Here is a 24,761-nt window from a genome sequence, read left to right on the forward strand (position 1 = left end):
ATAATCAGTAGAACCCCACAATCGTCAAACATGTCTGCCAGTTTCATAAAGGCCAGAACACATATATGCATGCATTATTCTTTTCGTTTTTCGTTGCACTCTTGCTGACGAGAGATCAAAAAGCAGACCGGGCCCGAAGTGCAAGAGCAAAAGACGATGATGTGCAGAACATGATAAGAAACAACAAATCCTCCACGCTAAGCATGACAAGCAAAGGCGTAAAGGGTATATTCCGAAATGCTGGAAGAGAAAAGAGACAAAGGAAGATGCTCAAGATGGTCCGGAAACAAGCAAAGAAAGCACAAGGAAAAAAGGCTCGAGCTATAAACCTCCTCTCAAAGAGAAGAGAAGATGTCCATAGAGCACATGGACATATGCAGAGTCATGACGCTTGAATGTGACGAGTTTATGACCAGTATCGGACAAAACTGGTAGAAGGCGTCGGCTTCCTGACGATCACGTCGTTGAATGACGTGAGGCACCATTTATGATCATCCGGGCTTCAGACAATGGCATCGACGGAGTTGAATGAACCGACAGACCCGATAGAATCCCCGGTCAGGCCTTCATTTTTGTAAAGGTCATTCCCTTCGCTCTCAGGAAACAGGATGCGGTCAATCGCTTCGAGTATCAAAATATCGCTGACTGCAACATTGGAAGCCTGTTGTAAACGGCGAATGAAGGCGATTGTGCGACGGAGCAAGGCTTGTAACTTGTCCCTGGGCACCAGCTCTTTGAGCCATTCGATGTTACAGCTGTACACTGCTGCAAGAACAAGCATATTGCCAAATTGTCTAGAGAAAGTCAGCTACCTGTCAGAGTCATGGGCAGCACCGCGAGATCTTACGCATGAGCAGTTCCCATGATGTTGGTGACTATCAGGCGACGCTCGAAATTTTCCACTCCGTCAAAAGCTACAGTACTGCGCATGGCAGCATCGATACAAATGCGACACTTGGACTTAACCATTTCCTCGTCGTTGTATTCCCTGATGGCAGTGAATAGCGCATACTCGGTTTCCCGATGTCGTCCGTTGGCATCTTTTGTTAGCTCTTCGAGGGTTTTGCCTTTGTCAAGTTCGTACATGACATGTAGAGCATAGTCGAGATATGGCCGGGTACAGACGTAGCAAGCCCCGTAATACTTTCCTCTTAACCGAGCGGCGACAATATCAGAAGCAGGAGGGTCGTCGTCCGACCAATGATACTCGGGCACGATCTGTCGCCAGCCTTCCAAGTCATCGGTTTGCTGCCAGAGAAGCTCGGCAAGCCTTTGAGGATCTTCTGAAGATACTGCTTGACGTCAGTATTATCTCGGTGATCGAGTCTAGAAAAACATACGTTGTCCTCCATACACATCTGTGTGTATCCTGTTCAGCTTAGTGCGCAGATAGAGTTGAGCTGAATAATACAATGATATGATGTATCTCTCTCGCTGCTCTTCCTGGGACAATTGATCGGCTGGTGTCATGAGTTGCCCAGGATAAGTGACTGTGTTCTCGAGTAGATGTAGGCCGCTCCGAGGATAGTCCCACTCAGCGAGGATGTCACTATCGCTCCATTAGCCTGGTCAGCTCGACCGGAGCTTTGAACATACCTCTCAAGCTGTAAAGCCGACCAGAAAGTGAGGATAGTCAGATTTTCATGTTTGTTGAAAATTCGCCCCATCTGTTTGTCCTTTATCGTGTTGTTCAAGCCGTCACTAATATAGTGTAAGTAAATGTCATAGAGCGGCTGTCGTGAAGGAATCTCACATTTTCATGCGATAAAGGCAAGTCCGTGCAGCCGTGCTTATCCAGCTCCAACTCTCCTGAACTCTGGCCAGTTGACCTTTGTATAGACCAGCAAGGAGACGTGCTTGGGCAGCTGCAAGCTCATTCGAGTCTGTAAAATCGCCAAGAATAGAGGCAGCCTCGCGATAGTAGACAAAGCCAGCAATCTTTTCATGATTTTGGGCTTGCCTTTTGTCTGATGTTTGAGTTCCGCTGCCATCCCAGGACTGAGCACGTGTGACTCCAGCGGAGGAGTTGGCGACATTGCTAGGTACCTGTCCCGGAGATAAAAGGTTCGATTGGAGATGAGGTGATGCCATTGTTGTGTGAGAAGGATTAGGCTTGCTCGTCGACGCAATTTCTTGTACAGGACCAGGAAGGGGGTCGCCAGTCTCACAGATCTTGCCCAAAGCAAGGATCAGGTACACTATGGCATTGGTAAGATTCCTTTCTGGCGCGCGCCTTGGCTGTGAAGATGAAGAGCTGCTTGTTTGCTCTCCTGGTAGAGTGCCGGTGGCGAATTGTTCGCTGCGGGCAACTTTTCTGCGTTTGGTTACCCGCTCACCAGTGCCATTCGTGACAAACAATGGCGAGTGATGACTCTTGACTTCTGCGCAGTGCTTTGGAATAAAGGTTTCCTTTAGATATTTTCCAATCCGCTCAATGTCCAAAAAAGGATGCAGCCTGTGAATATTTTTCTTGTAGGAGTTGAACAAATTTTCAATGGTGTCAAGATCCATGGAAATGGCAGGAGAACCAGGAGTAAAGGGCTCAGACCGTCGAGGATCATTTTCAGGGGTTGAAGCAAGATAATCGTCTCCATTTGAACTGCCTGCAGGACTTGCAGCGCCAATGTTTACCTGCTCATCTTTCACACGCTCGCCAGCACCGTAGAGACGCAGTATGCCGCGATCTTCGCCTTTCATAACGTAATTCTCGCTGATAATGCATTTGTTGGTGCGCACGAAAGGTTGAATGGAAGGCCAACGAAGCAATAATTTGTGCGCCGCTGTGGTGTGATCCCCAATTTCCCATGTCTGCTGCTGCTGAATGACCGTCAGATCTTCGACATTGTTGCTGTTTATAACCATAGCATCCGAGTTCGCCTGACTGGACGGATTTGGCGTATCAACACGAGCCAAAGGCGGTGGCTGAATGGCAAGACGCTCCTCAACAACACCGAGACGATCGCCTATTGCTTTGATGGACGTCAAGACTTCGGTAATCATGTCGGAAAGAGCTTGGTTGTTCTTGTCGGCTTTTGTTGGATGCGCATCCTTGTAATTACACACCAGACCTTGCTCCTTGCATGTTACACAGGGACGATTCTCATCGCACTTCGACTTACGCTCACGGCATCTATCGCAGGCCTATTGGTAGAAAATAAGATAATATCGACAAAAGTCAAAAGACATTATAGCCTACCTGACTGGCGCGTGAACTTTTCTTCCGCAAGTTTGGATTCGACATGTGCATGGCTGGCATGTACTGTGGGTAATATCCTGGTGGTGGTTGACCATAAGGATCCAGCATGGGGCCAACTATATAGTTGACATGTTCACCTTGTGGGGGTGGTGGTGGTGGCGGCGGCGGATGCTGCACATAAGCAGCTGGATGGTGTTCCATAGGTGGTCGGGTACTCGATGGTGGTCCGGGATGTTGCGATTGGGCTTGCGGCTGAGGCTGAGGATGTGATTGCAGAGGGTTACTCGACGGGCGCGGGTACTGAGGCGGCGCAGGAGGGAGATCTGATTTGATGACAGGGGCTCCGTGTACAGCAGGTGGAGCGGTATATGGATGTTCAGCTCTCTCCGGACCCTCGGAGTGCGGCGCAGGGTGTATGATGGTCGGCGGGGGTTGCTGGCCTTGGTACTGATGTGGTTGTGAGGGAGGAGGAAAGGTGTCGACGCTCGGTAGACTATGTGGTCTAGGTGGAGGGTAAACCTGTTGGTTGGAAGGAGGAACGGAGTGGTCGGATGGGAGCGAAGGACGGTGGTAGTGCTGGTCAGGGCCACTAAGGGGCGCACGTCGATGATCCATCGACTGACAGCTTTGACTCGTAGACGGCTGTCCGTGTCAGTGGCGCTCTGACGGTGCAAGCGTGCACGCAGGGCACCGCAGGACAGGTAGGTGGGCAGATCAGAGCAGATCAGAGCGGCAGTGCCAACGGCGGCGGCGGCAGCAGAGACGATAGTAGAAGTAGAAGCAAAGCAGGAGTCCTTTAACTCTAATCTTCGGACGCGCAGATACGGCGAGGGTCGGAGATGAGCTGAGGATCGCCTGGTCGAAGAGGTGGTCCAGCAACGTGTGGGCTGGCTCCTGCTCAGATCAAATCGGATCTGGTAAGGTCAAGACGCAGCGGCGGTAGTAGCGATGGCGAGTGGCAGGGGGGCAACGTGGGCGAAAGCAGCGTGCAGGGTAGTTGCAACTGGCGATACTGAGGTGTCGGGTCGAGTATAATGACTTGTGCCTAGACAGGCTTCCTGGCAATGAATGACGATGAGCTGTCGAGGTTCGAATCTTGGTGACTAGCTTGTCCCCTGCAAGATCCAGTGCAATTCGCTGGGCCCGTCAAACGCTGGTGCGCCGGCCGCGATCTCGTTTGTCGAAAAAAGTCGTCCTTCCTACGGATCTACGCTACGGGGCAAGGGCCATGAGCATGATAGACACGACTGTGGTCCCGACTCCCAGATACACCCTCTGCTTAGCGCCAGTGTCGGGTGCTCTAGCTTCCGTCTTGGAAAGACGCCCAAGGACTGATGACAGACCCTAGATGCATGGGGAGTCTGCGCTGAATAATATTAACAACGACTGTCATGCAGCTCTAGTGTCTGCGAGGAAAGAGCTCCCAGAACTCCTCAGTGCCCGCCCGCCTTGAGCTTTGTGCGAGTCAGGGACGTTGCTGCCAACCTCGTTGACTCGCGTCCACCAAAGTCAATTCAAACCTTCATTTGGCACTTTAACTCCATGACATCTCGTACGCTCATCCACCAATTTCACGCACCGCACCCGAGCGCAATCATTTCTGCCGTCCTTGCCAGGCCAGGAGCTGATTATCTCTTGTTTTCTGATGACTTGTCCTGGAACACACCCGTTTCTCCGGGGCGAAGCTTGATTGCAATCGTCAGAGATAACTACTCATGCCGAAACATATGGACCCTGGTGCGCGTGGCTGGATGCACTGGGCAGTACAAGACGACCGATAAAAGGCAGACTCCTTACGTGTTTCCACCAAACGGCCTCACATCTGCTGGGATTGCTTGGATCTATGACCTGGTTCGCTCAAATCTGCTTGGGTTTGACCATCTCAATCCTGATATATTAATCCAACTGCCATGTGCCTTCTCCGAGGCGAGCATTGCTGTGCCTTCACCGCAATCTATGCTGCTTCAGCTACATGCCTAACAATAACTTGCCGTTCTTTGAATACTAATCAGTCGAATAACCACGCAAGGTGAATACAAGTACTTTCCTAAACAAGAACACCTCGATGCAAGAACAATTGACGCCTCCATGTCAGATCGGCCGTTTACCTTCCCGGATCCCGGACATCCAAACCTGCGGTGTGAGTGGTATGACGATCTCCCACTGCTACCGACACAACCGGTTTCATAATATGAACCCTGCTGCCAGGAATTCCTGGTCACGGCGGCTCCCACCTGGATGGCATGATATGCCAAACTTTGGCTTTGCAATTCAGGGCTCTAGACAAGACTTCTAATTTCTCGCACTCGCTCCAGCACTCCAGAATTTATCACGGCGAATCGCAGGTGTATGCCCGTAATTTGTGTGACCAAACGCTGCTGCATTCTCATCGCTACAACTTACCCGGAGGATTCTCTTTGGCTTGTGATATTGGTCTAGCTTTCTTAGCGCAAGGTGGAGAACCGCGCCTGCGGATTTTGGGAACTCTTGACATGCAACGGGGCGGAGCGTCGCGCAAAGTGGAGACAGAGTTCACCCGTTCACCGTGAGCTCGCGAGGCGGGTCAAACTTGCAACTGGCGCGCCTGAAAATCACATCGTTCCGAGCTGGTCCTTGGTACAATATCTGCGAAGCGATGCTTCTTCATAGGGCTTCGTTGATAGCGCACACTGCGTAGAATATGCTGAGAGCTTCACCGCTGTTAGGATACATGAGACAGGGGATGCTGCAAGAATACAAAAAACCTCGTATCTGGGATGCTATCTCTTGCGGGTTCTAGAACCATGATACGACCGTGACAACGATACTCGATACGAAAGCGAGCTGCCACCACGTTGTGCAATCGCTGCTGCAACTAGCAAGTGTAGGCATCACATCTGAAGCAGCACTACTTCATTGGACATTTCTCACCTCTGTCGCACTGTCGCACCACATCATCACTGCGACCCAGCATGCAGTTTCGTCGACTAATTGGCGATTTCAAATCGTTTCACAGCAGCGGCCAGCCACCCCCCGCATAGATGCATATTCTTTTCATGCAGGCTAGAGCAATAGGATGGAGATCTGCAGACCGCTTGAATACATGACAGCCTGTCATGCAGAATATAGCAATTGCCTTCGTATAGCGTGCCACTTGGACTGGATCCGGTGCTCTTGTCCGGTCAACCCCGTCACGCCGTCTACTCGACCGTCAAAGAACTTTCGTTCTGTTCCTGTACTAATGACGGGCTTTTTTTTTGTCTCTACACACTACTTTGGTACGATGGATTCTGCTTCTAGAAACTGTCGAAACTCAAAAAGATTACTCAGTCAATGTCGTGCATGATGAGGGCGCATTACTTTGACCTTGTGCGAGCAGCCGCCGACGGCGAAAAGAGGTGGCTCCACACAATATGCACTGAGGTACTGCATTTGTCGAATTGCGCAGATTGCCTGCAGCCAACACCTGTTCAGTTGACCGGTCAAGCGCGTACCCAAAAAAGCAACACGCCGAGTTCGAAGAACAACGTATTCGAGTAAAGCCCATTGGAGATGAGTAAAACGCAGATGCGCCTTTTCCCTCTGGTCTGAGACTTGCATGGTTAGTGTTATCCATTCATCTTCGAGCTTCGTGCTCGTGTTTTTGATCGCGAAAGGTCTGCGTAAACGCAGACCTATCAATTGCCGGTGTTGCCGCCGCCGTCTCGTGTGCGTGAACCAAAGTTTCGATCTTGCCCCTGACCAAGACGACTGATCCATCGGACAATTTGTTCGGCTCGATCATGGCCGTCTCGCTCAGGGCCATGACCACATCCTCGGGAGCAATCCAAGTTTGCTGAACGATCTGGTCAACAGTCCAAGATCGATTTGAAGGATGCGATAAAATGGTTCGACAGATCGAGGCTGACCAGTATGCCAGATAAGCCTTTCTTCCGAGACTCGATAGGGCTGGTGTTTTTGTCAGCGTGGCGTCCCAGATAGCAATTTGGGAAGTTGGGTTTCTCACGTTTCTCCGGACCACCAAGTCTGCCTTCACGCCGACTCAGTTCGTAGCTCACGCCCATAAGCAACTGGCCCAGGCCACGTTTCTGCCAGGGTGGAAAGACCAAAATGCAAGCCACATTGTTGTTATCCCAGCTCATTTTCTCCTTGCTGAAGAAGCCCACGACTTGTCTCTCGGCGGTTTGCGGATTGGTGAGCACGAGAAGGTAGTATCGAAAAGTGGTGACATCGTAAAAGACGGACTTTGTGTCGAGGAAGAGCTTTGCGAATAGCGAGAGGTTCTGGGAATACAACTGCTCAAGGTGTTAGCTAGCTACCAGGCAAAATTCTTGAATATGATGACCGCTGCGTACTTTATGCTCTTCCCCGTCAATCTCGTATATCGATTGGTCGGCAGTTTGATATATCAATGTTCCAGGCGGCGGCGAGTCTCTCAGTGGACAAACTCTCTGGATCGTGTCAGCTTGGCCTGGCAGTCGTGTGCCAATGGAAGGATAGTCGTACTCTGTGCGCAAGGTATGGCATAAGCTCTTTCGAGTAACGAAAACAAAATTCGCAGACATAGAGGCGCTCAGCCTTCCTGCCGACGAGATCTTCAGGGTAGAATGAAGGATACCATGGCTTGATCTGAAGGTTTCCCAAGACGACATTTAGGACATTAGGCTCGGTGGGAGACTTTTTGGGCGTGTGGTGTTGTTGTTCCTGCTGGGGTTTGGGGGACACTGCAGCAGCGGCCATGTCGTGGATTGACGAGTATGTGTGTGCGAGTCGTTCGCATCATTACTGGAGCTGAGTGCAGCAGCAAGTCATGCTGGGATCCTCGTGTTCATGCAGTGCGAGATTATGCCTGGTATTTGTATCACAGCTTCATCAATCTACTCATCATTGTCGTTCGCGACGCCGAGGTCTGTTTACGCCAAGACATGCCTGTACAGCCTGTACAGCCTGCAAAGCACATGTCGGTGATATTTATTTGTTTCGGATCTGAACTTTGATTGACTTGCTTCGTGCTATTATTGCCTCATCGATCTATGTACACGCTGAAGCACGTCAATGGTACATTGCTTTGACAGGCGGTTCAGCCTCGTTTTGCCTTTCTGCAATATGCACGCCATCTCAAACACAGACGCCTTATAATTGCGTCCTTGTATTTGTGCTTCTATAGTTTTCTATGGCAGCGAATATGCCTTCTGGACTGGGCTTCTCGGCACACACATGCGGCTCATATCCGAACTCTTTGATCAGATGATCGCGTGTCGTAGGACCAATGGTTGCAGTGAACGTTGTGGTTGGCGATGAATCTGCCATCTCTGAATTGTAGCGGCCCCCCTCGTCGAGCCATCCTAAGCAATCGAGCATTGCTCTGCATCCTTGAGGTGAGAAGACTACTACCCACTGCTCCTTGACACCGGACGCAGCATTCTCCGCGAGAGCATGAGCAAAGTCGACGTGGAAAGATGCCATCTCGCAAGTCTCGTAGATGACAACCTCGTGAACCCCGATGCGAGCTTCTTGAGGCAAGTCAGGGGACTGGAGGGATTTGGGAATGATGTCCCTGCGCACTTCGCCTACCAGGAACAAAAGGGGAAGCTTTTGATCTTGCCTTACCGTTTGACTGGTGGGAAGGCTGTTGTAGTGGTCCAGCATGAAGGCTGACAGGGCAGCACCATTACCGGTCTCTTCTCCAATGATTGGGCATTTCAACCCTAATGACCGCAATCCTCTGGCAGTAGCTGGGCCAACAACATATAATGGTAGAGCTTCGGGCAGGAGTTCATCTCTAGTGTCAGAATCTAGTGACTCGACTATGGATGAGAACGCCTCGACAGCACGTTGTGAAGTGAAGATGATGCCGCCAAAACTTGACTCGGCAGTCGCAGCAGCAGTATTAGAGTTGAAGCCCCGGTTTGAAGTTATGTTCTTCAGCCAGCTCAGAGCATCCTCTCTAAAGCGGTGTTCAAGAACTGGTAGAAAAGTTGGTTGATAGTTGTTCCAGCCAGCGAAGATCTCTTGATAGCCATCAGCCGGGATAGACTTTGTCTTGAGCAGCAGCACAGGGATATCTGATGTTGTGGACGCCATGTCGAATATATGTTGATGGTTGGTCGAACTGTCAAAGCGGGAGGAACCGAAAGATGGTGGTTGAGAAGAGACCCGAAGGCACCCGAGCACGGACGAAGGAGCCCCGGACACGGACTGGGCATCTGACAAATGCGAAATATAGAAAGACCGATAACATGCCTATAACTCAGATTCCGTATCCGATCCTCTCGCAATTTGGCTGCGCTGTGACAAAGACGACCGGAATGCCGCCTCAACCACTAGACGCGACGCCTGAGCAGAAGGCTCAGGGTGACCAGGAAGACAGAACACCCAAGCAGCTACCCAAGGGCGTGGTCTTGGGTCCGGATGGCAAGCCGTACGTCAATGACAACTAGACAGGATACTAGATCACATACTGATACGAAGTGACAGGTGTCGGTCATGCACTTCAGTGTCCTCATGGTTCGCCATGGCAAAGCAGGGCACAACGAACCCATCCAAGGTCGAGACCACGACACCACCAGCCCAAGCAACCGCCTCGCTCGACATGCCGGCCGACTGTCCACCAGACGTAGAACAGCTCGGTCGCTCAGCATGGACACTACTTCACACTATGGCAGCAAGCTATCCGGAAAAGGCTTCACCGGAGCAGCAAAGAGAAACAACTACATTTATGCACCTATTTGGAAAAATGTACCCTTGCTGGGTGTGCGCCGACGATTTTAGAGCATGGATGAAAGATGGCAACGAGCCACGCGTGAGCAGTAGGGAAGACTTTGGACAATGGATGTGCGAGGCACACAATGCGGTCAACGTCAAGCTGGGCAAGAAGTCGTTTGACTGCAAGAAATGGGAAGAGCGCTGGAGAACGGGCTGGAAGGACGGACGATGTGGTTGATCGCGCTTTCTGTGTCTATCCATACACAGTGCGAGGCAATATGCTCCCCACGCCACTCACCAAGGTGGAAGCAGCAGCGTAGTTGACAAACAAAGCGAGCAAGAACGGCACACGCTTTGGAGCTCCACGCGCCTTGTGAGCTCTGTCTGCCTGTGCCGAACGCAACCTTACTCAACTGAGAGGGTCTCGTGCGTCAGCATCGCAAAATTCAATGAGCGAAAACACGTCCCAGTACAACTAATGGTGACGTAACCGGGAGCTTGGTCACGAACCTCGCGTAAGACTCGCGTTTCGAGACTAAAGCGTTACGATAAATACTCTTAGAGGTTCCTTATATACACTCTTCAGCTCCTCACTTTGTTCCTGCAAGTTCTGGACAATCGATCCTTGTTGACATCACCAATCGTCAGCTCCATCACGCCATCATAGAAACCTCATCCAACCAATTGCACTTCTTCCTAGCTCGACACCTCCTCACACCCCTTCCATTCATACCCACATCATGCCTGGCACACGATCATCTGCTCGTCTGGCTGAAAAGCAGTCCAGCCCTCCTTCCGCCTCCCAAGAAACCAAAGACAACAAGCGCAAAGCCGAAGACACCCAATCTTCTCCCTCTAAGAAGGGCCGCAAGGACACTGCCGAACAAAAGACGATTGAAGAGACGCTTAAGCCTGCTGAGAACAGCAACGGCGACTCTGAATCAAAGCCATCGGGCGAAGCTGGTCAGACTGTGCAGCCTGAGCAGAAGCCCTCTGCCGACTCAGGCGCATCTGAGCAGCAGTCCTCTGAGCAGACCAAAGCTGAGGCCAAGGACGACGGCTCCATCAAGCAGGTTGGCGAGTCCTACCACGGCGAAAACAAAGAGGGTGAATCAAAGAGTGATCCTGAGAAAGCTCTCAAGGATGCTCGTGGTGGCCAAGGTTTGAACACCATTGAGCCCGAGAACCCCAAGCCTAAGCCTGAAGACCTCCCTATTGTATGTACCATCCGATCATCTTCCATCTCATCTACTGACATGTCCAGGATGACATTCACCGCGATTTCGCTAAGGACCCTAATGTCCCCATGGAGGAGAAGCCCACAGCAGACGAGGACAAGCCTACAGCAGATGGCAAGGATGGTGCTGTAGAGGAGAGCAAGGATCGCGCTGAGCAAATGCCCAGCAACATCCAAGAAAAGGGTATCATCTACTTCTTCACTCGAGGCCGTGTCGGCATTGACGACCCTCAGAGCGTTCAGGACCTGCAGCGTAGCTACTTCGTCCTGCGTCCCCTGCCCAACGGCGCAAAGTTGGGCGATGGCGCCATCGAAGACGTCAAGAACAACCGTCTCTTCGCTCTTCCCAAGAAGGTCTTCCCCAGAGGACCTAACGACAAGTTCATGGTCTTTGTCGAGAGGGCAAAGGCTTCTATGGACGAACTCAAGAAGGACTTTTTCTCAAGCTCGGAATATGAAACTCAAACTGCAGGTAACAGAACCACACACCCCATCACTCCACTTGGCGAAGGCGTGTACGCCCTGACGACTACTGGTACCCGCTCTGAGTCCCACCTCGCCTATATGCTCACCATCCCTCAAGAGCCCGGCCAGATGCAGGAAGATGTTGGCATCCGCTCCAAGGGCAGCTTCGTGCTAAGTCTCAAGAACCCTACCGTCAAGGGTCCTTCATACGCTACTCTTGACCAGCCCGCAGAGTTCCCTCAGGATGTCATCGACGCCTTCCACGGCCGCAGTTGGATGCCCGCTCAATCCAAACACCTTGACTACGCCAATGCCCAACTACTCATGATTGGCGAATCTCTCGACGACAGTCACGCACTCGAGGCCACATCCAACGACCAAAAGTCAGACAACAAGGAAACACCACAAGAAGAGATTGAGAAGCTCGAGCATGAAGACGAGTTGCGTGTCGAGCACCTCAAGGGAGATGACACGGTATTCGCCGACCTGGGGCTTTCTCACAAGGAGTACCCTAGTGTTCCAACCACTTGGTAAACGGTGTGATTTTTCAACCCCTGCTGTAGTTTTATATCATTGTAATGAAGAAAGGGAGGGGGAGAAGGGACTTTGCTCTAGGCTCTCTTCGACATAGGCGCCAGGGACGCGTCGATGAAGGATAAAAGGTCTATGCCTTTGCTACTGAACTTTAGAACGACATAACGAAAGAGAAAACAACGAATCAAAATGAAAGTATTTAACTTCCATCATACTCCGACCACAACACAGAGTAAAGTAGACGCTATAGAAAAGGGAAAATCTTATTCCGAGACAAACTCCGTCCATAGAGAGTCCATCTTCTCGTCGCTTCTCGGTGAGAACTTTCCGGTTTTCTAGTAGTTCCATGCATTTCTTCAGCTATACGCATAACATCTTTTTTTTTGAATACAGAGAGTTTCCATGCTTGCAATCGAACCTGAAAGCATCCATTTGACTAGTCATGCATCTTTCCCGACACATTCCTTGCATAGTGGTCTCACCGGCTCGTCACCCATTGCGAGTAGTGACCTTGGTGTCGAGCAGGTTGCTTCGTGATGCACATTCGCACCTGTGGCTGCGAAGCATAACCAGAAATCATTCCTTGACGACAGATTGACAGTTCTGTACTCTCGAAGATGACACGAAGAGAATGGTACAGGACTAGAGAGGTACAATAATGCTTCCGTTGTCTGAAGATACCTTTGATGGAGATGATAATTGGTTATATTTTCCAGTCTATAATTCAAGACAGGGTCATCCCAGCATCATCTGCTTTTTCTTCCTTTTACCTTTTTTCTTTTCTCTTCTTTCATCTTCAGAGACCGTCCTACACGGCAGTATGTCAAGGTAATCACGCAGATGTATTTGAACAAACGTATGACAGTGCGAAATGATTTGATCCTTGAATTCTTCAGGCTGTACTATAACTTTGCTTCTGGGATACGCTTGCTGATGCTGACAAAGGAAAAAAGGTAGACGAGAAACAAGCAATTGAAGCAGACAACTCCATCACCCAAATGTTGAACCCCTTCCTCTTTTAGAAGACAGTGTGATGATAGAAACGGAAAAAGACGTGCTCGAATTGCGCCTAAAATCTCTTGCGAGATGGGAACGCAACAACAGAGAAGAGAAAGCGACAACTCCCTTCAGATATTCTTAATCTCATATTTCTAGCTTTTTTGTGTGTTTGTGTTTTTGCTGGCTGTATCGTGCCTCGAATCAGAGAAGCCAACGTTGGCTGGTCTGGTACCATGGGGTCTTTTCGTCGGAAGTTCTTCTGGTAGGACTGGAGTCGGCATTGGAAGCGGCAGACTGGTGCTGCTTCTTCTCTAACTCGAACCCGTCCGTCACCTTGTTGGAATCGAACAACGTCTTCATGATGGGTAAATTTCTGGTCCACGATCCAGGTTCGGCAGAAGGGTCGATGACGGGGGTACGCGGAGTGTGGACGCTGGGACGAGGGGTGCTGTTTGAAGAGCAAGTAGGAGTTTCGATCAAGTCGGCAGCGTTCGCGGCGAGAAGAGGCGAAGAGTCGGCGGATGGGTAGTAATCCATGGCGGTGGCATTCGGCTTGGGTGGATGATATTTGGGCTTGTCCAGAGTACAGTCGCTGCGAAGAAGATTATGTTAGCGACCCGGCTCGAAAGCATTGGAATCATGATAAGTAGTACTTTTAAATGGCAAGAGATATATGGCAAGAGATAAGAGAAAACAGATCCAGAAGATAGAGAAGTTCGCAGCTCAGGAATTACCGCATGATCTCCTCAAAGATGAGCTCTGTTAGACATCACAGTTAGCAAATTTCTAGTCAGTCTTATAGGGCGGATCTTACGCTTGAGCTGTTCCTTGGTGAGGTTGTCCTTGTTCTTGTCAAAGTCGAAGAATTCTTCAGGGATGGCGTCTGCGGTGGGCTCGTCTTCGGGGTCGTGATAGGGCTCGAGGTAAGGGTGTCTCAGAGCTTCCTCAACCGTAATGCGCTTAGCAGGGTTGAAGGCGAGAAGTTTGTCGAGCAGGTCAAGGGCAAGATCTGAAGTCTTGGGGAACATGGCCTTCCATGGGATCTTCTTCTTGAAGGGCAAGCTGCGAATGTACTCGCGGGCACGGCGCGACTTGATGCCGTAGTAGTCTTCCATGGTGGGCGTGCCCAGAACGTCGAGGATGAGGGTGAGCTGGTGGTGGTAGTCCTTGCCAGGGAACAAGGGCTTGCCGCTCAGCATTTCGGCAAGAATGCAGCCGACCGACCAGACGTCAATGGCCTTGGTGTACTCCTTGAAGGTAAGCATAATCTCAGGAGCGCGGTACCAACGGGTAGCAACGTATTCGGTCATGAAACCCTGGTTGTCTTCGGTCGAGGCAGCTGAACGAGCGAGACCAAAGTCGCAGACCTTGAGATCGCAGTTTGCATTGAGGAGCAAGTTGGAAGGCTTGAGATCGCGGTGCAAGACATTGGCAGAGTGCATGGCCTTGAGAGCGCGCAGAGTCTGGTAGATGAAGTACTGGCAGTGATCGTCGGACAGCTCCTGAGTGCGAATGACACGGTGCATGTCGGTCTCCATGAGCTCCTGGATGAGGTAAACCTCGGTGAAGGTCTCGTAGCTGCGCGGCTTCTGGATGTCGAGAATGGAGATGATGTTTTCGTGGTTGAAGTAGCGGAGAAGTTTCATCTCACGCAGCGTGCGCAGACAGAACATGGAGTGGTCGAAGGGTGTGATCTTCTTGATGGCGACCTTTTGGCCCGACGGCTTGTGCAGTGCAGAGCTGGGAGCGTTAGCCTGGCTCTGTACACATCAATGGGCTATGTTTACATACCACACAACACCGTAGGCACCCTCGCCTACTACGTCTTGAATGTCATACTGCTCTGACACGTTGAAGGAGATCTTGCGGGATCCGCTCTGGGGAGCTGCGCGCGACATGGTTGCGATCTGACTGGCGGTAGGGCTGTCGACGTAAAGAGCGAGATTATACAAGGAAGGTGCGAATCAACTGAAAATGGTCAGTCGAGGAATGCAAGGCGGACTTCTGCATTCTTTCTTTCACTCACTCAGCTACTCACTCCAGGCCGTTTTGAGAGATGGAGATGCGGGAAAGAGGGTCCAGCCGTTCTTTCTTCCTTTAAGGTCTTGTTTGTTCTTTGTCGGCCGGCTGATTGCTCAAGTGCTTATTCCAGCTCCTGGATTTGTTTGCTTCGCTTCTGGTTTGGACGTAAGAAAGACAAGTCACCCAACACGAAGGCCGAATGCAAGAGAGCCTTGTCGTCCCATGGCGGGGCACCAACTGAAGCAGCCAAAGCACAGTCCCGCAAATACGCGCCTGTTTCCGATCCTCCTAGACCCGCCCATTGGCCAAAAACAGACTTCCTTAAATTAACTCCTCCCCGTCCCCTTTGTCGCATCCAACTTGGCACCCACTGCTTGAAACAGACGTCTCGTCTATATTGATACATCACCAACTATCACATCCTTACCCGCAAGTCCCGACCAACCGTTTATAACGTCTATCGATTGCATTTTTGCCTTGTCTTTGTAGAAACCAGCCATGTTTTTTCTGTATCTCTATCCGATTACTGTGCATCTATAAGTCAAAAAAGGAAATTGCACAAACCTCCCGTATAAGCGCCATGCTGCATGAGTCCGCACCAAATCAAAAAACCCCTTGATCATCGCAATCCCAAATTGTCATTGTCAAGTCATCTCGTCCTGTTTAATCGTAGTTTTCACATTATACCGAAATCTTCAGGACCTGAGCGGGAGCCGCAATCCCATTCTGCCCTTCCCCTTACTCCCCAAAGAGGGTGATTGTGGCTGCATCATGGCTGTTGGGCTCGTCGCATCTGGGTCAGAGTCATTCTCCACCAGCGTCCAGCTGTCTTCAACCTCCACCTCTTCCTCATCTTCCGCATCCGTGTCGCCTTGCGCCGCTCTAGCCACACGTTGCTGGACCAGTGTCTTTGCATACTCCATGTCGCGATACATGGCCTTGATAGCTGTGCCGACACCATCTTCGGATCGAATCTGCTCTCCTAGGACCCTGGCTTTCTCGATCATGCGTGAATCGTGCGTCGCGATCCATATGGCCTTGCCCAATGTGTTCTCCGTCAAAGTCAGGACCTTCTGACCGACTCCAAGATCTTGGACTTTGCTGCCAAAGAAGAACTGGTCGCCGAAGAAAGGCTTGATGATAGTCGGGATGCCAGCACGAAGACTGGCACCAGTCGTCCCTGCTCCACCATGATGGACAGCAGCATCGACCTGTCGGAACAACCAATCATGCGGAGCAGATGCAATCTGGAACATAAAGTCCGGCAACGGGACTTCGAGGGCTTTGGCATCCTTCTTGTCCATACGGTCGGACCAGCCCTTGGAGAGGATGCAGCGAACGTCCGCCTTCTTGACAGCGGCGATGATATCCAAAGTAAGCTGCTTGGGATCAGGAACGACCACTGACCCAAACCCGATGTATACAAGCTTTGCCTTGTCTGTGCGTGCCTTCTTGATGAAGTCGAGAAGCTCCTTTTGTGGAGTAAAGTTGTCTGCTTCATCGAGGAACCAGTATCCTGTCACTCGGATCCACTCGCCAAAGTCAAGAGGCGGAACAACCACGCTGGGCGAGAAGTTGTAGAAGAACGGAACCTTGTCCTGCTGCATCTTCTCCATAGTGGTGGCTTTCAATCCCAGCTCTTCTTTGCGCCATCTGTTGATTGTCCCTGACGTGGCTTTCCAAAATATATTTTCAAAGATGACGTAGGTCATATAGTTGTATGCACCGCCCATCCTGTTGTTCTGCATGCCAAAGGCATGAGGGTAAGCGCGAGTCCTGGTCCAGGGCATGGTGAAAGCCCTGAAGTAAGGAATCCCAAGAGCTTCAGCGATGTGAATTCCTGCCATGGCAGATGGACTCTCAATCAGTATATCTGAGTCCTGACAAGCAGTCCAAGCTGTTCTGAGGAGACCTCTGACAAAAGGCCAGAACTAAAATTGTTAGCGCGTGCTCAACACAAGTAGCTGTAAGCCCGAACGTACCTTCTGGTTTGTTTCGTAGAGAAAGGAGGGTGTAAACATGCCATGATCAACGCAAAGCGCCATCAACTCTGCTGGATTACCTTCGACTGGTGCAAAATCGATGCCGTGACTCCTGACCCAGTCGCCAAACTCGGCATGAGAGGCGATCTTTGGTCTATGTCCTTCAGCAAGCAGACCTTTGCAGAGGGCTATATACGGCTGCACATCTCCGCGAGAGCCAATGGTCAGGCAGGTAATCCGTAAAGATTCCTCGGGCTTAAAGTTCAGCACTGACGCTGCTGGATCGTCAAAAGAGATGGCTGGCGAGTCGTTATCTGTAACAATGTCAGAGGACGACACAGCAACCGAGGGATTGCTTTCTGTACCTGGCTGATCGATGCCACGAGGAAGCTGGAACTCGACGCCACCACGATCACCTTGACGAGCTTCCTGCAACAAGAGGTTTTCTGCAGCTGCCGCCTCAGCGTCCCTCTTCTCGTCTTCTGTAAGCAGAACCGACTCCTGAAATGGCTCCAGGGAATCAAGCGAACGTAAGAGAGTGACTGTACAGTCGTCGCGTAGATCTTGCGAGCCAAATTCGAAGAAGATCTCCTCGTGACCTCGGATCACAACGACCATTCCTGAGTAGCCAAATCGGAACCCTCTTTCCTTGTCAACATCCATGATGTCTTTGAATGGGACGACAAGCTAGAGAAAATTAGCAAACTCAAAGGATCAAGGACGAATCTGGACTTACCTTTGTCCAGTTCCCAGGCATGAAGCTACGGAAACATAACCTTGTGCTACCAACGTATAGCTTGCCGTACAAAGGCAAAACTCTGTGGAAGAAGCCAAAGAATGTTGCCACAAGCTTCTCAGAGTCTGGGAGAGCGAAATGATTTCGGAAGCTCTTTTCGGCCTCGCGAACAGTCATTTCATCCTCAGAGTCTTGGACCTCCTCTCCGGGCACCAGCTCGTCCGCCTCGGCATAGTGTTTCTTACCACCAGCAATCATGCCAGAGAACTTGTCATAGTATTCCATTGGAGAAGCTCCGAACAGACCGCTGACACGTTTGCCGGAGTTGTACAAGAAGCCCGAGGCACGTTGAATGGGAACAGCACCGACCTTCATCAAGCCTCCCAAGGTCGAAGAATCCGATTGTTGCATGTCTTGTAATTTTGTGTCTGCCATCTTCTTTGTTGAGGTATTCGCTCCAGGTTCTTTGCCAACTCCCTTGGCTGAAGCAAACGGTACACCCGTTGCTGTGCTCCCCTTTGCATCATGCATGGCAGTATTGTCAATGTGATGTTTTCCAATGGTTGGCTTATGGAACATGACGCTTCCGCTCAGTATGTGGCTGCCCGAAGCATCCGTGCCGGTTGCAGATTCTGACATTTCGCTATCGTTGCCTTGATCAGAGGATGACACATACGACTCTGAAGCATCATATGGAGACTGCCCCCACTGCTTTTGCTTCTGGCCGCTGCGCTGTCTTGTAGCGCGGTCTGCGTTTTTATCATTGTTGCCCTGAGTAAGGTCAAGTGTAGAACGTTCCAACTCGCTACTTGATCGAGCACTTCTGGATGTGAGGCCCGAAGCTGGAGACAGAGTTGCCATGACATTCTCATGAAGACTACCGGGAGCAGGACTCATAGAGGGTACGCGAGATCTTCTTCCGTGCACTGAAGATGATCGACGATCTGACTTGGTGAGGACCGGTGAGGCAGGTCGGCTTGCGAGCACGCGCTGTGCGCTTGTCTCTTGGGTCAACCTTCGCAGCACACCAAGTGCCTCTTCACCAAATCCGAAGAAAGAGAAAAAGTACTGAATGAAAATTAGCAAAATTGTAGCGGTGGATAGGGCGTTGAGAGACATACCTCGTCGACAGCAAAGGTTTCATCATTGTCGATGACTCGAATCTTAATGGTGTCGGCAAAGTCTGGATAATTGCTTTCCTCAATATCAACAACATTATCGACTGGCAGACAGATCTTGACACTGTCACTGTTGTTGCGTGCTCGGAAGATGACTTTCTGTATTTGCTTGACCCACTCAGTTGCGCTTGAAGCAGTCTCTGCCTTGAAGTGGTATGTTTTGGCATCTGTGACAACAGAGAAAGATGCGCTCTCCTTGTCCTGTCCTTGTATCGGCGTGATGTTTGCTGAGACACCGTAGCGCAAGTCTATGACATCTCTTGGGGAGAATGGAGTTGAGGGGTCCTTGTAGTACGACAAGACATCGCCTTTGAGTACGAACCAATACTTCTTGTAGCGAGGGTTGCGTTGACCACGCTTTGTAAGGTAGCCAGACTTGACGGTAACACCAGTCTTCTTTTGTAGATAGGCATAGAAGCAGATATGACGTTGTGTGATATAGATGAAGCCTTGCAGAAGGACACTCTGAAGATACCAACAGGGATACTTTGCAACGACTTTTTCGGCTTCATCGAAGTTGAATATGTCTTTCAAGGCGTCCGGCAAGGCTACCTGTGTCGTACTCGATGACATGTCTGGGACAGGACTCGACTTCCTGCTGGCGGGCTTCTTAATGGTGGACTGCGAAGACTCTAGATCTGCCCTCGGTTGAGGAGTGGATTCGGGCGCATCGATGGGCTTGGAGAAGCGAGTAGGAGTGGTGGTAGAAAAGGAACTTGTGGAGGCGGGCCGCAAGCCGGGTAATGACTGTACCAGGTTATTGTCAGAGACTCGTTTGAGGTTGTTGTTGCGGAACAGCAGGTCGCGCCGTAGCGGGAGTGTTGAAGGTATGGTGGGTTTGTTGGATCTTGTCGGCGGAGTAGGGTTTGTATCGTCGCTATCACTGTCGGCCTCTTGGAGCATGGACCGCATGGTGTTGGCCTTTGATTGCGTCGCGGCAATGATGCCAAAGACGCTTTGATGCATCAAGGCCATGTCTAACATTTGTGCTCTATCCACCTCTTGGTTCAAGTCGGGATCTTGATCTGCATCATCGTCGAAACGGAAGCGTTCAGGCAGCTCCATGGACACTCTTCGATGAGCTTGCGGTATATTGCGATGGGCGGACATAATGTGTAAGAGGTCGAGGTCCAGGGTAGAAGTAGACGAGGACGACCCTACTTGAGTTCCTGATGCCACAACGTGGTCGAGGCACGAGGATAGACGGACCTGCACGCGCCCCTCGAATCTACTGCTGAATCTGGGGTTAAAGCTCGTGACGGATCGATGGATGAGAAACAAGAGCTGTCTTTGTCTGTTCAAACATCACTGTACTGACTGGCGTGTTTCGCTACTACATATCGCAATACAGCACTGGGTTGAAGCCTCAAAAGGTCTGTATGTCGCGGATCTGCACCTTGATAGGCCAGTGATTACTCGACCACCCAAGTGGTCGGCCGCTGCCGCTACTCACCGCCTTTGAGCACGTGCCATCATCATCATCTGATCACTTGACTCTGGGTTCTTAAGAGTAGGCAGACATGGCATGAGTCAACAAACAATAGGCTACGCATGGACAGAATAGAGACAGGTTGATGTAGAATTAATACAAAGTTTATGATGAAATGATCACATGCATATGCGCGGCGGCCTGCCGACAAACTGTGATACTCGATTACAATCAATAAGCAACGCTGATGCGACTAACTACTCTCAGATCCGTCTCTCTCGACATCATCACTTAAGCCTTAGCCTTGGCGAGACCAACGCTGTTGCTACCAAGGTCGTAGACCGAGTAGTACTTGCGGAGGAAAGCATCACCAAGGATGGCAAGAGGGCCAGCAGGGGCAGGGATATCGAAGCCCATGAACGACGAAATACATGAGCCCTGGACCTCAAGAATGTAGTCGTAAGGAGTGATGGTGAAGTTGTAGCCGGTCAGAGTGAAGCTGAGGTCAGGGAGAGAGTCACGCTTGTCACACTCGACCGAGTACTGGCCGTTGTAACCCTTCTTAGCACCAATCTCCTTGTTCAGCAGCTCAGCAAGAGTGCTGGGGAGGGCAATGAGCGAAGTGCCGGTGTCGAGGATGGCACCCATGTTGTCGAACTCAGCACTCTCCTTGCCGAAGGTGATGGCGTCGAGGTCGACCTCCCAGTAGGCCTTGCGTCTCAAGGGGAGCTTGGTGAGCTCGCCGGTGTAGTGGTCCTTGTTGACGCCACCGAAGATGGCCTCAGACTCGGCCTCCTTGTCGTTGGTGTCACTAAGGTAGAAGGCGAAGACAGGCTCGTCGAGCAGGTCTTGAGCAACCATCTCGTAGAAAGGAGGAGGAATCTTGTTGACACTGATGGTGTCGTATCCAAGACCAAGGATACCGTCGAAGCGGCCGAAGGCGAAAGCAAGACCAGGCTCCTGGGTGGCTTCACCGAAGAGCTGGTTCTTGATCTTGATGTCACCAATCTGGACAGTGTCTTGGGAGATGTAACCCTCAACAGCGCCTGAGCCGTAGCGAATGGCAAAGTCGGAGCCGTTCTTCTTGTATGTGGAAGAGTCGCTGTGGTCGTACTTGTTGTGGAGGTAGCAAGCGATGGAGCCGCACTCGGATGAAGGAACCCAAAGGTTGGAGCTGCCGGTGTCGAGGACAACCTTGAACTCTTGAGGAGGGTTGCCGATAGCAATCTCAGAGAAGTCTGCAACATGATTAGAAGGGCGGATTGCGCAGTAATTCGAGGCTTGACATACACTGAGCGTTGAGGAAGTTGCTAACAGCGACGGGGTGGCCAGCCTCAGCGTGCACCGAGGTTTCCTTGAACATCTCGTCGATGTGCTTCTGGGGGCGAACACCCATGTACTTCTGGCCAAGAGCCTGAACGTGCTGGCCAATGTTTGCGCCCTCCTGCGATAGCTGTTAGTCGACTGAGGCCTGGAGGTTGAACATGACGCCACTCACGAGCTGCTCCGAGAGAGGAACCTTCTTGAGCTTCATCTTGTGGACACCAGCCGAAGCCGAGCCAAACAGCGCACCGGCTGCCATGAGAGAACTGCCCTTCATCTTGTTGTATCTGTATGGGGTTGAGAAATGTGTGGAGGGAAGAAAGATGGAGGATTGTGGAGGACGGATGGAGAGGTAGTCGATGGATGAGCTTGGTCGGACCAAGACGGTGGTGGCTGCGCCAATGCGCTCGTGATTGCTCGATTCGAGACGTCATTTATCAAGGTGCGCGGCCTGTTCGTTACCTAGGCCGAGTAGCTAGGCTCCCACTTTCGCTGAGACAGGGCATCGGCGCATCGAACCATTGCTCCCGTTTCCCGCGGCCAATATTTGCAATTGCAATATTGAACGATATTGGCTACCTATATACTCGTACTTCCTGCCTCTTGGATTTGTTCAACGATATACAGCACAAATACGCATCCAAGAGTGGCGGCACAATTTCACAAGAGGCTGGGCGCCTGTTCATGGGGTCGACTTGTGCCTGCATGACCAGCCCAATCCTTCCTTCCGCAAACTCCGTTTCGAAGTCCATCACCTGCTGCAAACGGTAACACTGGGCAACCACACCTAGGCATAACCATCCCTCACGGCAACGAGTTGTCGACTCTCTGTGGACATGCCTCTGCTTCCGAAAACAATTGTGCATTTTTATAGTGTATATTCCACTCCTAGCTCGTACGGGGAGGAGGCATTGTCAGAAGAATAGCCCGAGCGCTCGCGTGCTCTGCTCAAGTCTGGTGCAGCCAATGACTCCATAGTAAGCTGTCACCAAGTTATTATCTATACGATGTAATCAAACCTGTTCTTTCGCGCGCAAGATTCTCTGTTGGTGCGAGAGTCCATAATAGCTTTTTCTATCTTTGTAGCTGCTTTCAAGAACATACTGCATTCACATTGTCAGTTCTGCAACCAGTCTGACGCCGAGAAGTATGGCGCCTGAATACGAGCAATACGGGCTCACCAATCCCCGACTTAACATGCCAGCAGCTTCAACCTTTGTAGACATATGTACACGTACCAATCAAGAATTCAACCTTAAGCTCTAGCCTTCAAATTGAGACCAAGCAAGACAATAGGTATGTGGATTTCTCAGTAGTCATCTCGTTGACTGCTTCCAACTCGTGAAGAATAATCTGCGAAAATTCAACGCAAGCAACCATTGCCAGGTAAAGTTGCGCAGACTTTCCATCGTCCATACGAAAGTGCAAACATATCGAAGTCAGTGAATGTTGAATCTGACACACTCCATAGCTAGAGATGGTTGCTTCGTACACCTTTGAAGACCTTTCTGGTCCAACACCAACTGTGTCAGACAACCCATACGACGGCCTCATAGAAGCTTGCCACGACAACGCTGTAGGTAGACTGCTAAACTCGTGGACCTCTAGACCTGACGACATGTAGATTGAGATTCAAGCTCGCTATGAAACTCACCGTAGCAACCGAGGTGCACAACAGAAGGAGAAACTCACCTCTTCAGACTTTGCAGGTGTCACTGTTGACACCATCCTCGCGAAGCTAGAAGATCAAACCATCGAACCTGGCTTCAAGGACCCAAGACACTGCCTTGTATTCTGGGCTCGTCCTCCACCGCATGTCAAGGCTGTCATTGCAGAAGTGCAGAAAAGACTCAAGGCAGTCCTCCCCAGTAAGTATTTGCTCTTTCGAAATCACAAGCACAACTAGCTAACAGCGAGCCTGCGCACATTCAGATCTCTGGACAATGCCACAAGACAACCTGCACATGACAGCTCTAGAAATTACTCATTCCTTGACCGCTCCCGAGATCGACGAGCTAGTCGAACAAATCCGCCCAGGAATTCCTTCCATCACAGACTACACCTACAACCATCGGGCTCGTGTAGTCAAACCATCCCTCTCCTATGACGCTCAAGCATTTGCCCTTTCTTTCCTTCCTGCAGCCGGCGAGCCCTGCACCGCAGATCCTTCCCGCAAACCCTCAGACGATGACTTCACATATCACCATTTGCGTCGCGATCTCTACGCCTTGAGTTCCGCCACTGGCGTCAAGGTTGCGAGTAGATATGTCGTGCCCTCTGCTCATCTGACGGTAGGCCGTTTCATCAAGACCTCTGACACAGAGACTGCAGAGGGCAAGGTCGATCATGCGCGTATGCAGGAGCTCGTAAAGACTGTTGACGAAATCAATGAATGGCTCAAGGCCGAGTTCTGGCCTGTAGAGGGCAAGGGTATCAAAGCTGGCGGCGAATGGATCGTTGGCGAGGGAAAGGGTCTTGACAACCGCAAGGGCGCGCTTTGGTATGATTTCTCGCGTTTGAGCCATGTATTGTCTCATTTTGCTAACCCTGTTCGTTTGTTTTCTAGGTATGGCACTGGAGAAACTATTAGACTAGGCAAGGGATTCTAAGTGATCATGTCGCTTGCTGCATCCACGGTGGCTGCTTTCCTCATATGCATGTGCAACCACAACTTCGCATTAACATTCGCTAGAAAATGCCTCTGACATAGAAAGATGTCTTGCTTACACCAAACAGAAAAAGAATAGACAGCATTCATCATTTGATGCAATCCCTTTCACTGTGCAGATCGGACTACATTTCTCGTTGATCAGATCTGGTCATGAATCTGACATTCAGTGGTTCAACACCTGCCCTTGATCTCATAAGCACCATGATTCTCTACATTCCATCCTTTTGCTTTTGCTGTACAAGTGTTCCGTACGTAGGTGCAAGGTCAGGAGATGCGGATCTGCTAAAGCTTGTACCAAGAGATAA

General features: G+C 50.8%; 8 protein-coding genes across 8 annotated transcripts; 2 read left to right on the forward strand and 6 right to left on the reverse strand.

The window, feature by feature from the left end:
- Positions 1-502: 502 nt before the first annotated feature.
- On the reverse strand, positions 503-3,811 carry M437DRAFT_37925 (uncharacterized protein; the record flags this gene model as incomplete). Its single annotated transcript, XM_041019740.1, has 6 exons — positions 503-794; positions 848-1,292; positions 1,341-1,549; positions 1,597-1,701; positions 1,754-3,141; positions 3,197-3,811. The coding sequence occupies 6 exons, from the start codon at positions 3,809-3,811 to the stop codon at positions 503-505; spliced, it is 3,054 nt and encodes a 1,017-aa protein (XP_040884803.1).
- Positions 3,812-6,791: 2,980 nt separating this feature from the next.
- M437DRAFT_71566 (uncharacterized protein) lies at positions 6,792-7,915 on the reverse strand (the record flags this gene model as incomplete). The annotated part of the gene is made up of 4 exons (XM_041025702.1): positions 6,792-7,123; positions 7,182-7,470; positions 7,531-7,626; positions 7,682-7,915. 4 exons carry the CDS (start codon positions 7,913-7,915, stop codon positions 6,792-6,794), a joined length of 951 nt encoding a protein of 316 aa, XP_040884804.1.
- Positions 7,916-8,308: 393 nt separating this feature from the next.
- On the reverse strand, positions 8,309-9,259 carry M437DRAFT_71567 (uroporphyrinogen-III synthase-like protein; the record flags this gene model as incomplete). The annotated part of the gene is made up of 1 exon (XM_041025703.1): positions 8,309-9,259. One exon carries the CDS (start codon positions 9,257-9,259, stop codon positions 8,309-8,311), a length of 951 nt encoding a protein of 316 aa, XP_040884805.1.
- A 224-nt stretch (positions 9,260-9,483) lies between these two features.
- Positions 9,484-10,118, forward strand: M437DRAFT_36270 (FAD-linked sulfhydryl oxidase ALR; the record flags this gene model as incomplete). Its single annotated transcript, XM_041019412.1, has 2 exons — positions 9,484-9,596; positions 9,653-10,118. 2 exons carry the CDS (start codon positions 9,484-9,486, stop codon positions 10,116-10,118), a joined length of 579 nt encoding a protein of 192 aa, XP_040884806.1.
- Positions 10,119-13,845: 3,727 nt separating this feature from the next.
- Positions 13,846-15,013, reverse strand: M437DRAFT_37591 (mitogen-activated protein kinase; the record flags this gene model as incomplete). The annotated part of the gene is made up of 3 exons (XM_041019658.1): positions 13,846-13,874; positions 13,930-14,855; positions 14,907-15,013. 3 exons carry the CDS (start codon positions 15,011-15,013, stop codon positions 13,846-13,848), a joined length of 1,062 nt encoding a protein of 353 aa, XP_040884807.1.
- An 819-nt stretch (positions 15,014-15,832) lies between these two features.
- On the reverse strand, positions 15,833-19,606 carry M437DRAFT_71571 (UDP-Glycosyltransferase/glycogen phosphorylase; the record flags this gene model as incomplete). Its single annotated transcript, XM_041025704.1, has 5 exons — positions 15,833-17,068; positions 17,120-17,433; positions 17,485-17,806; positions 17,856-18,923; positions 18,977-19,606. 5 exons carry the CDS (start codon positions 19,604-19,606, stop codon positions 15,833-15,835), a joined length of 3,570 nt encoding a protein of 1,189 aa, XP_040884808.1.
- Positions 19,607-20,753: 1,147 nt separating this feature from the next.
- On the reverse strand, positions 20,754-22,062 carry M437DRAFT_36684 (Asp-domain-containing protein; the record flags this gene model as incomplete). The annotated part of the gene is made up of 3 exons (XM_041019494.1): positions 20,754-21,700; positions 21,753-21,906; positions 21,961-22,062. 3 exons carry the CDS (start codon positions 22,060-22,062, stop codon positions 20,754-20,756), a joined length of 1,203 nt encoding a protein of 400 aa, XP_040884809.1.
- A 1,200-nt stretch (positions 22,063-23,262) lies between these two features.
- On the forward strand, positions 23,263-24,394 carry M437DRAFT_37801 (uncharacterized protein; the record flags this gene model as incomplete). Its single annotated transcript, XM_041019716.1, has 4 exons — positions 23,263-23,361; positions 23,410-23,653; positions 23,718-24,285; positions 24,352-24,394. 4 exons carry the CDS (start codon positions 23,263-23,265, stop codon positions 24,392-24,394), a joined length of 954 nt encoding a protein of 317 aa, XP_040884810.1.
- Between the last annotated feature and the right edge of the window lie 367 nt (positions 24,395-24,761).

Source organism: Aureobasidium melanogenum, assembly GCF_000721775.1.
Source record: "Aureobasidium melanogenum CBS 110374 unplaced genomic scaffold scaffold_1, whole genome shotgun sequence".
Lineage (NCBI taxonomy): Eukaryota > Fungi > Ascomycota > Dothideomycetes > Dothideales > Saccotheciaceae > Aureobasidium > Aureobasidium melanogenum.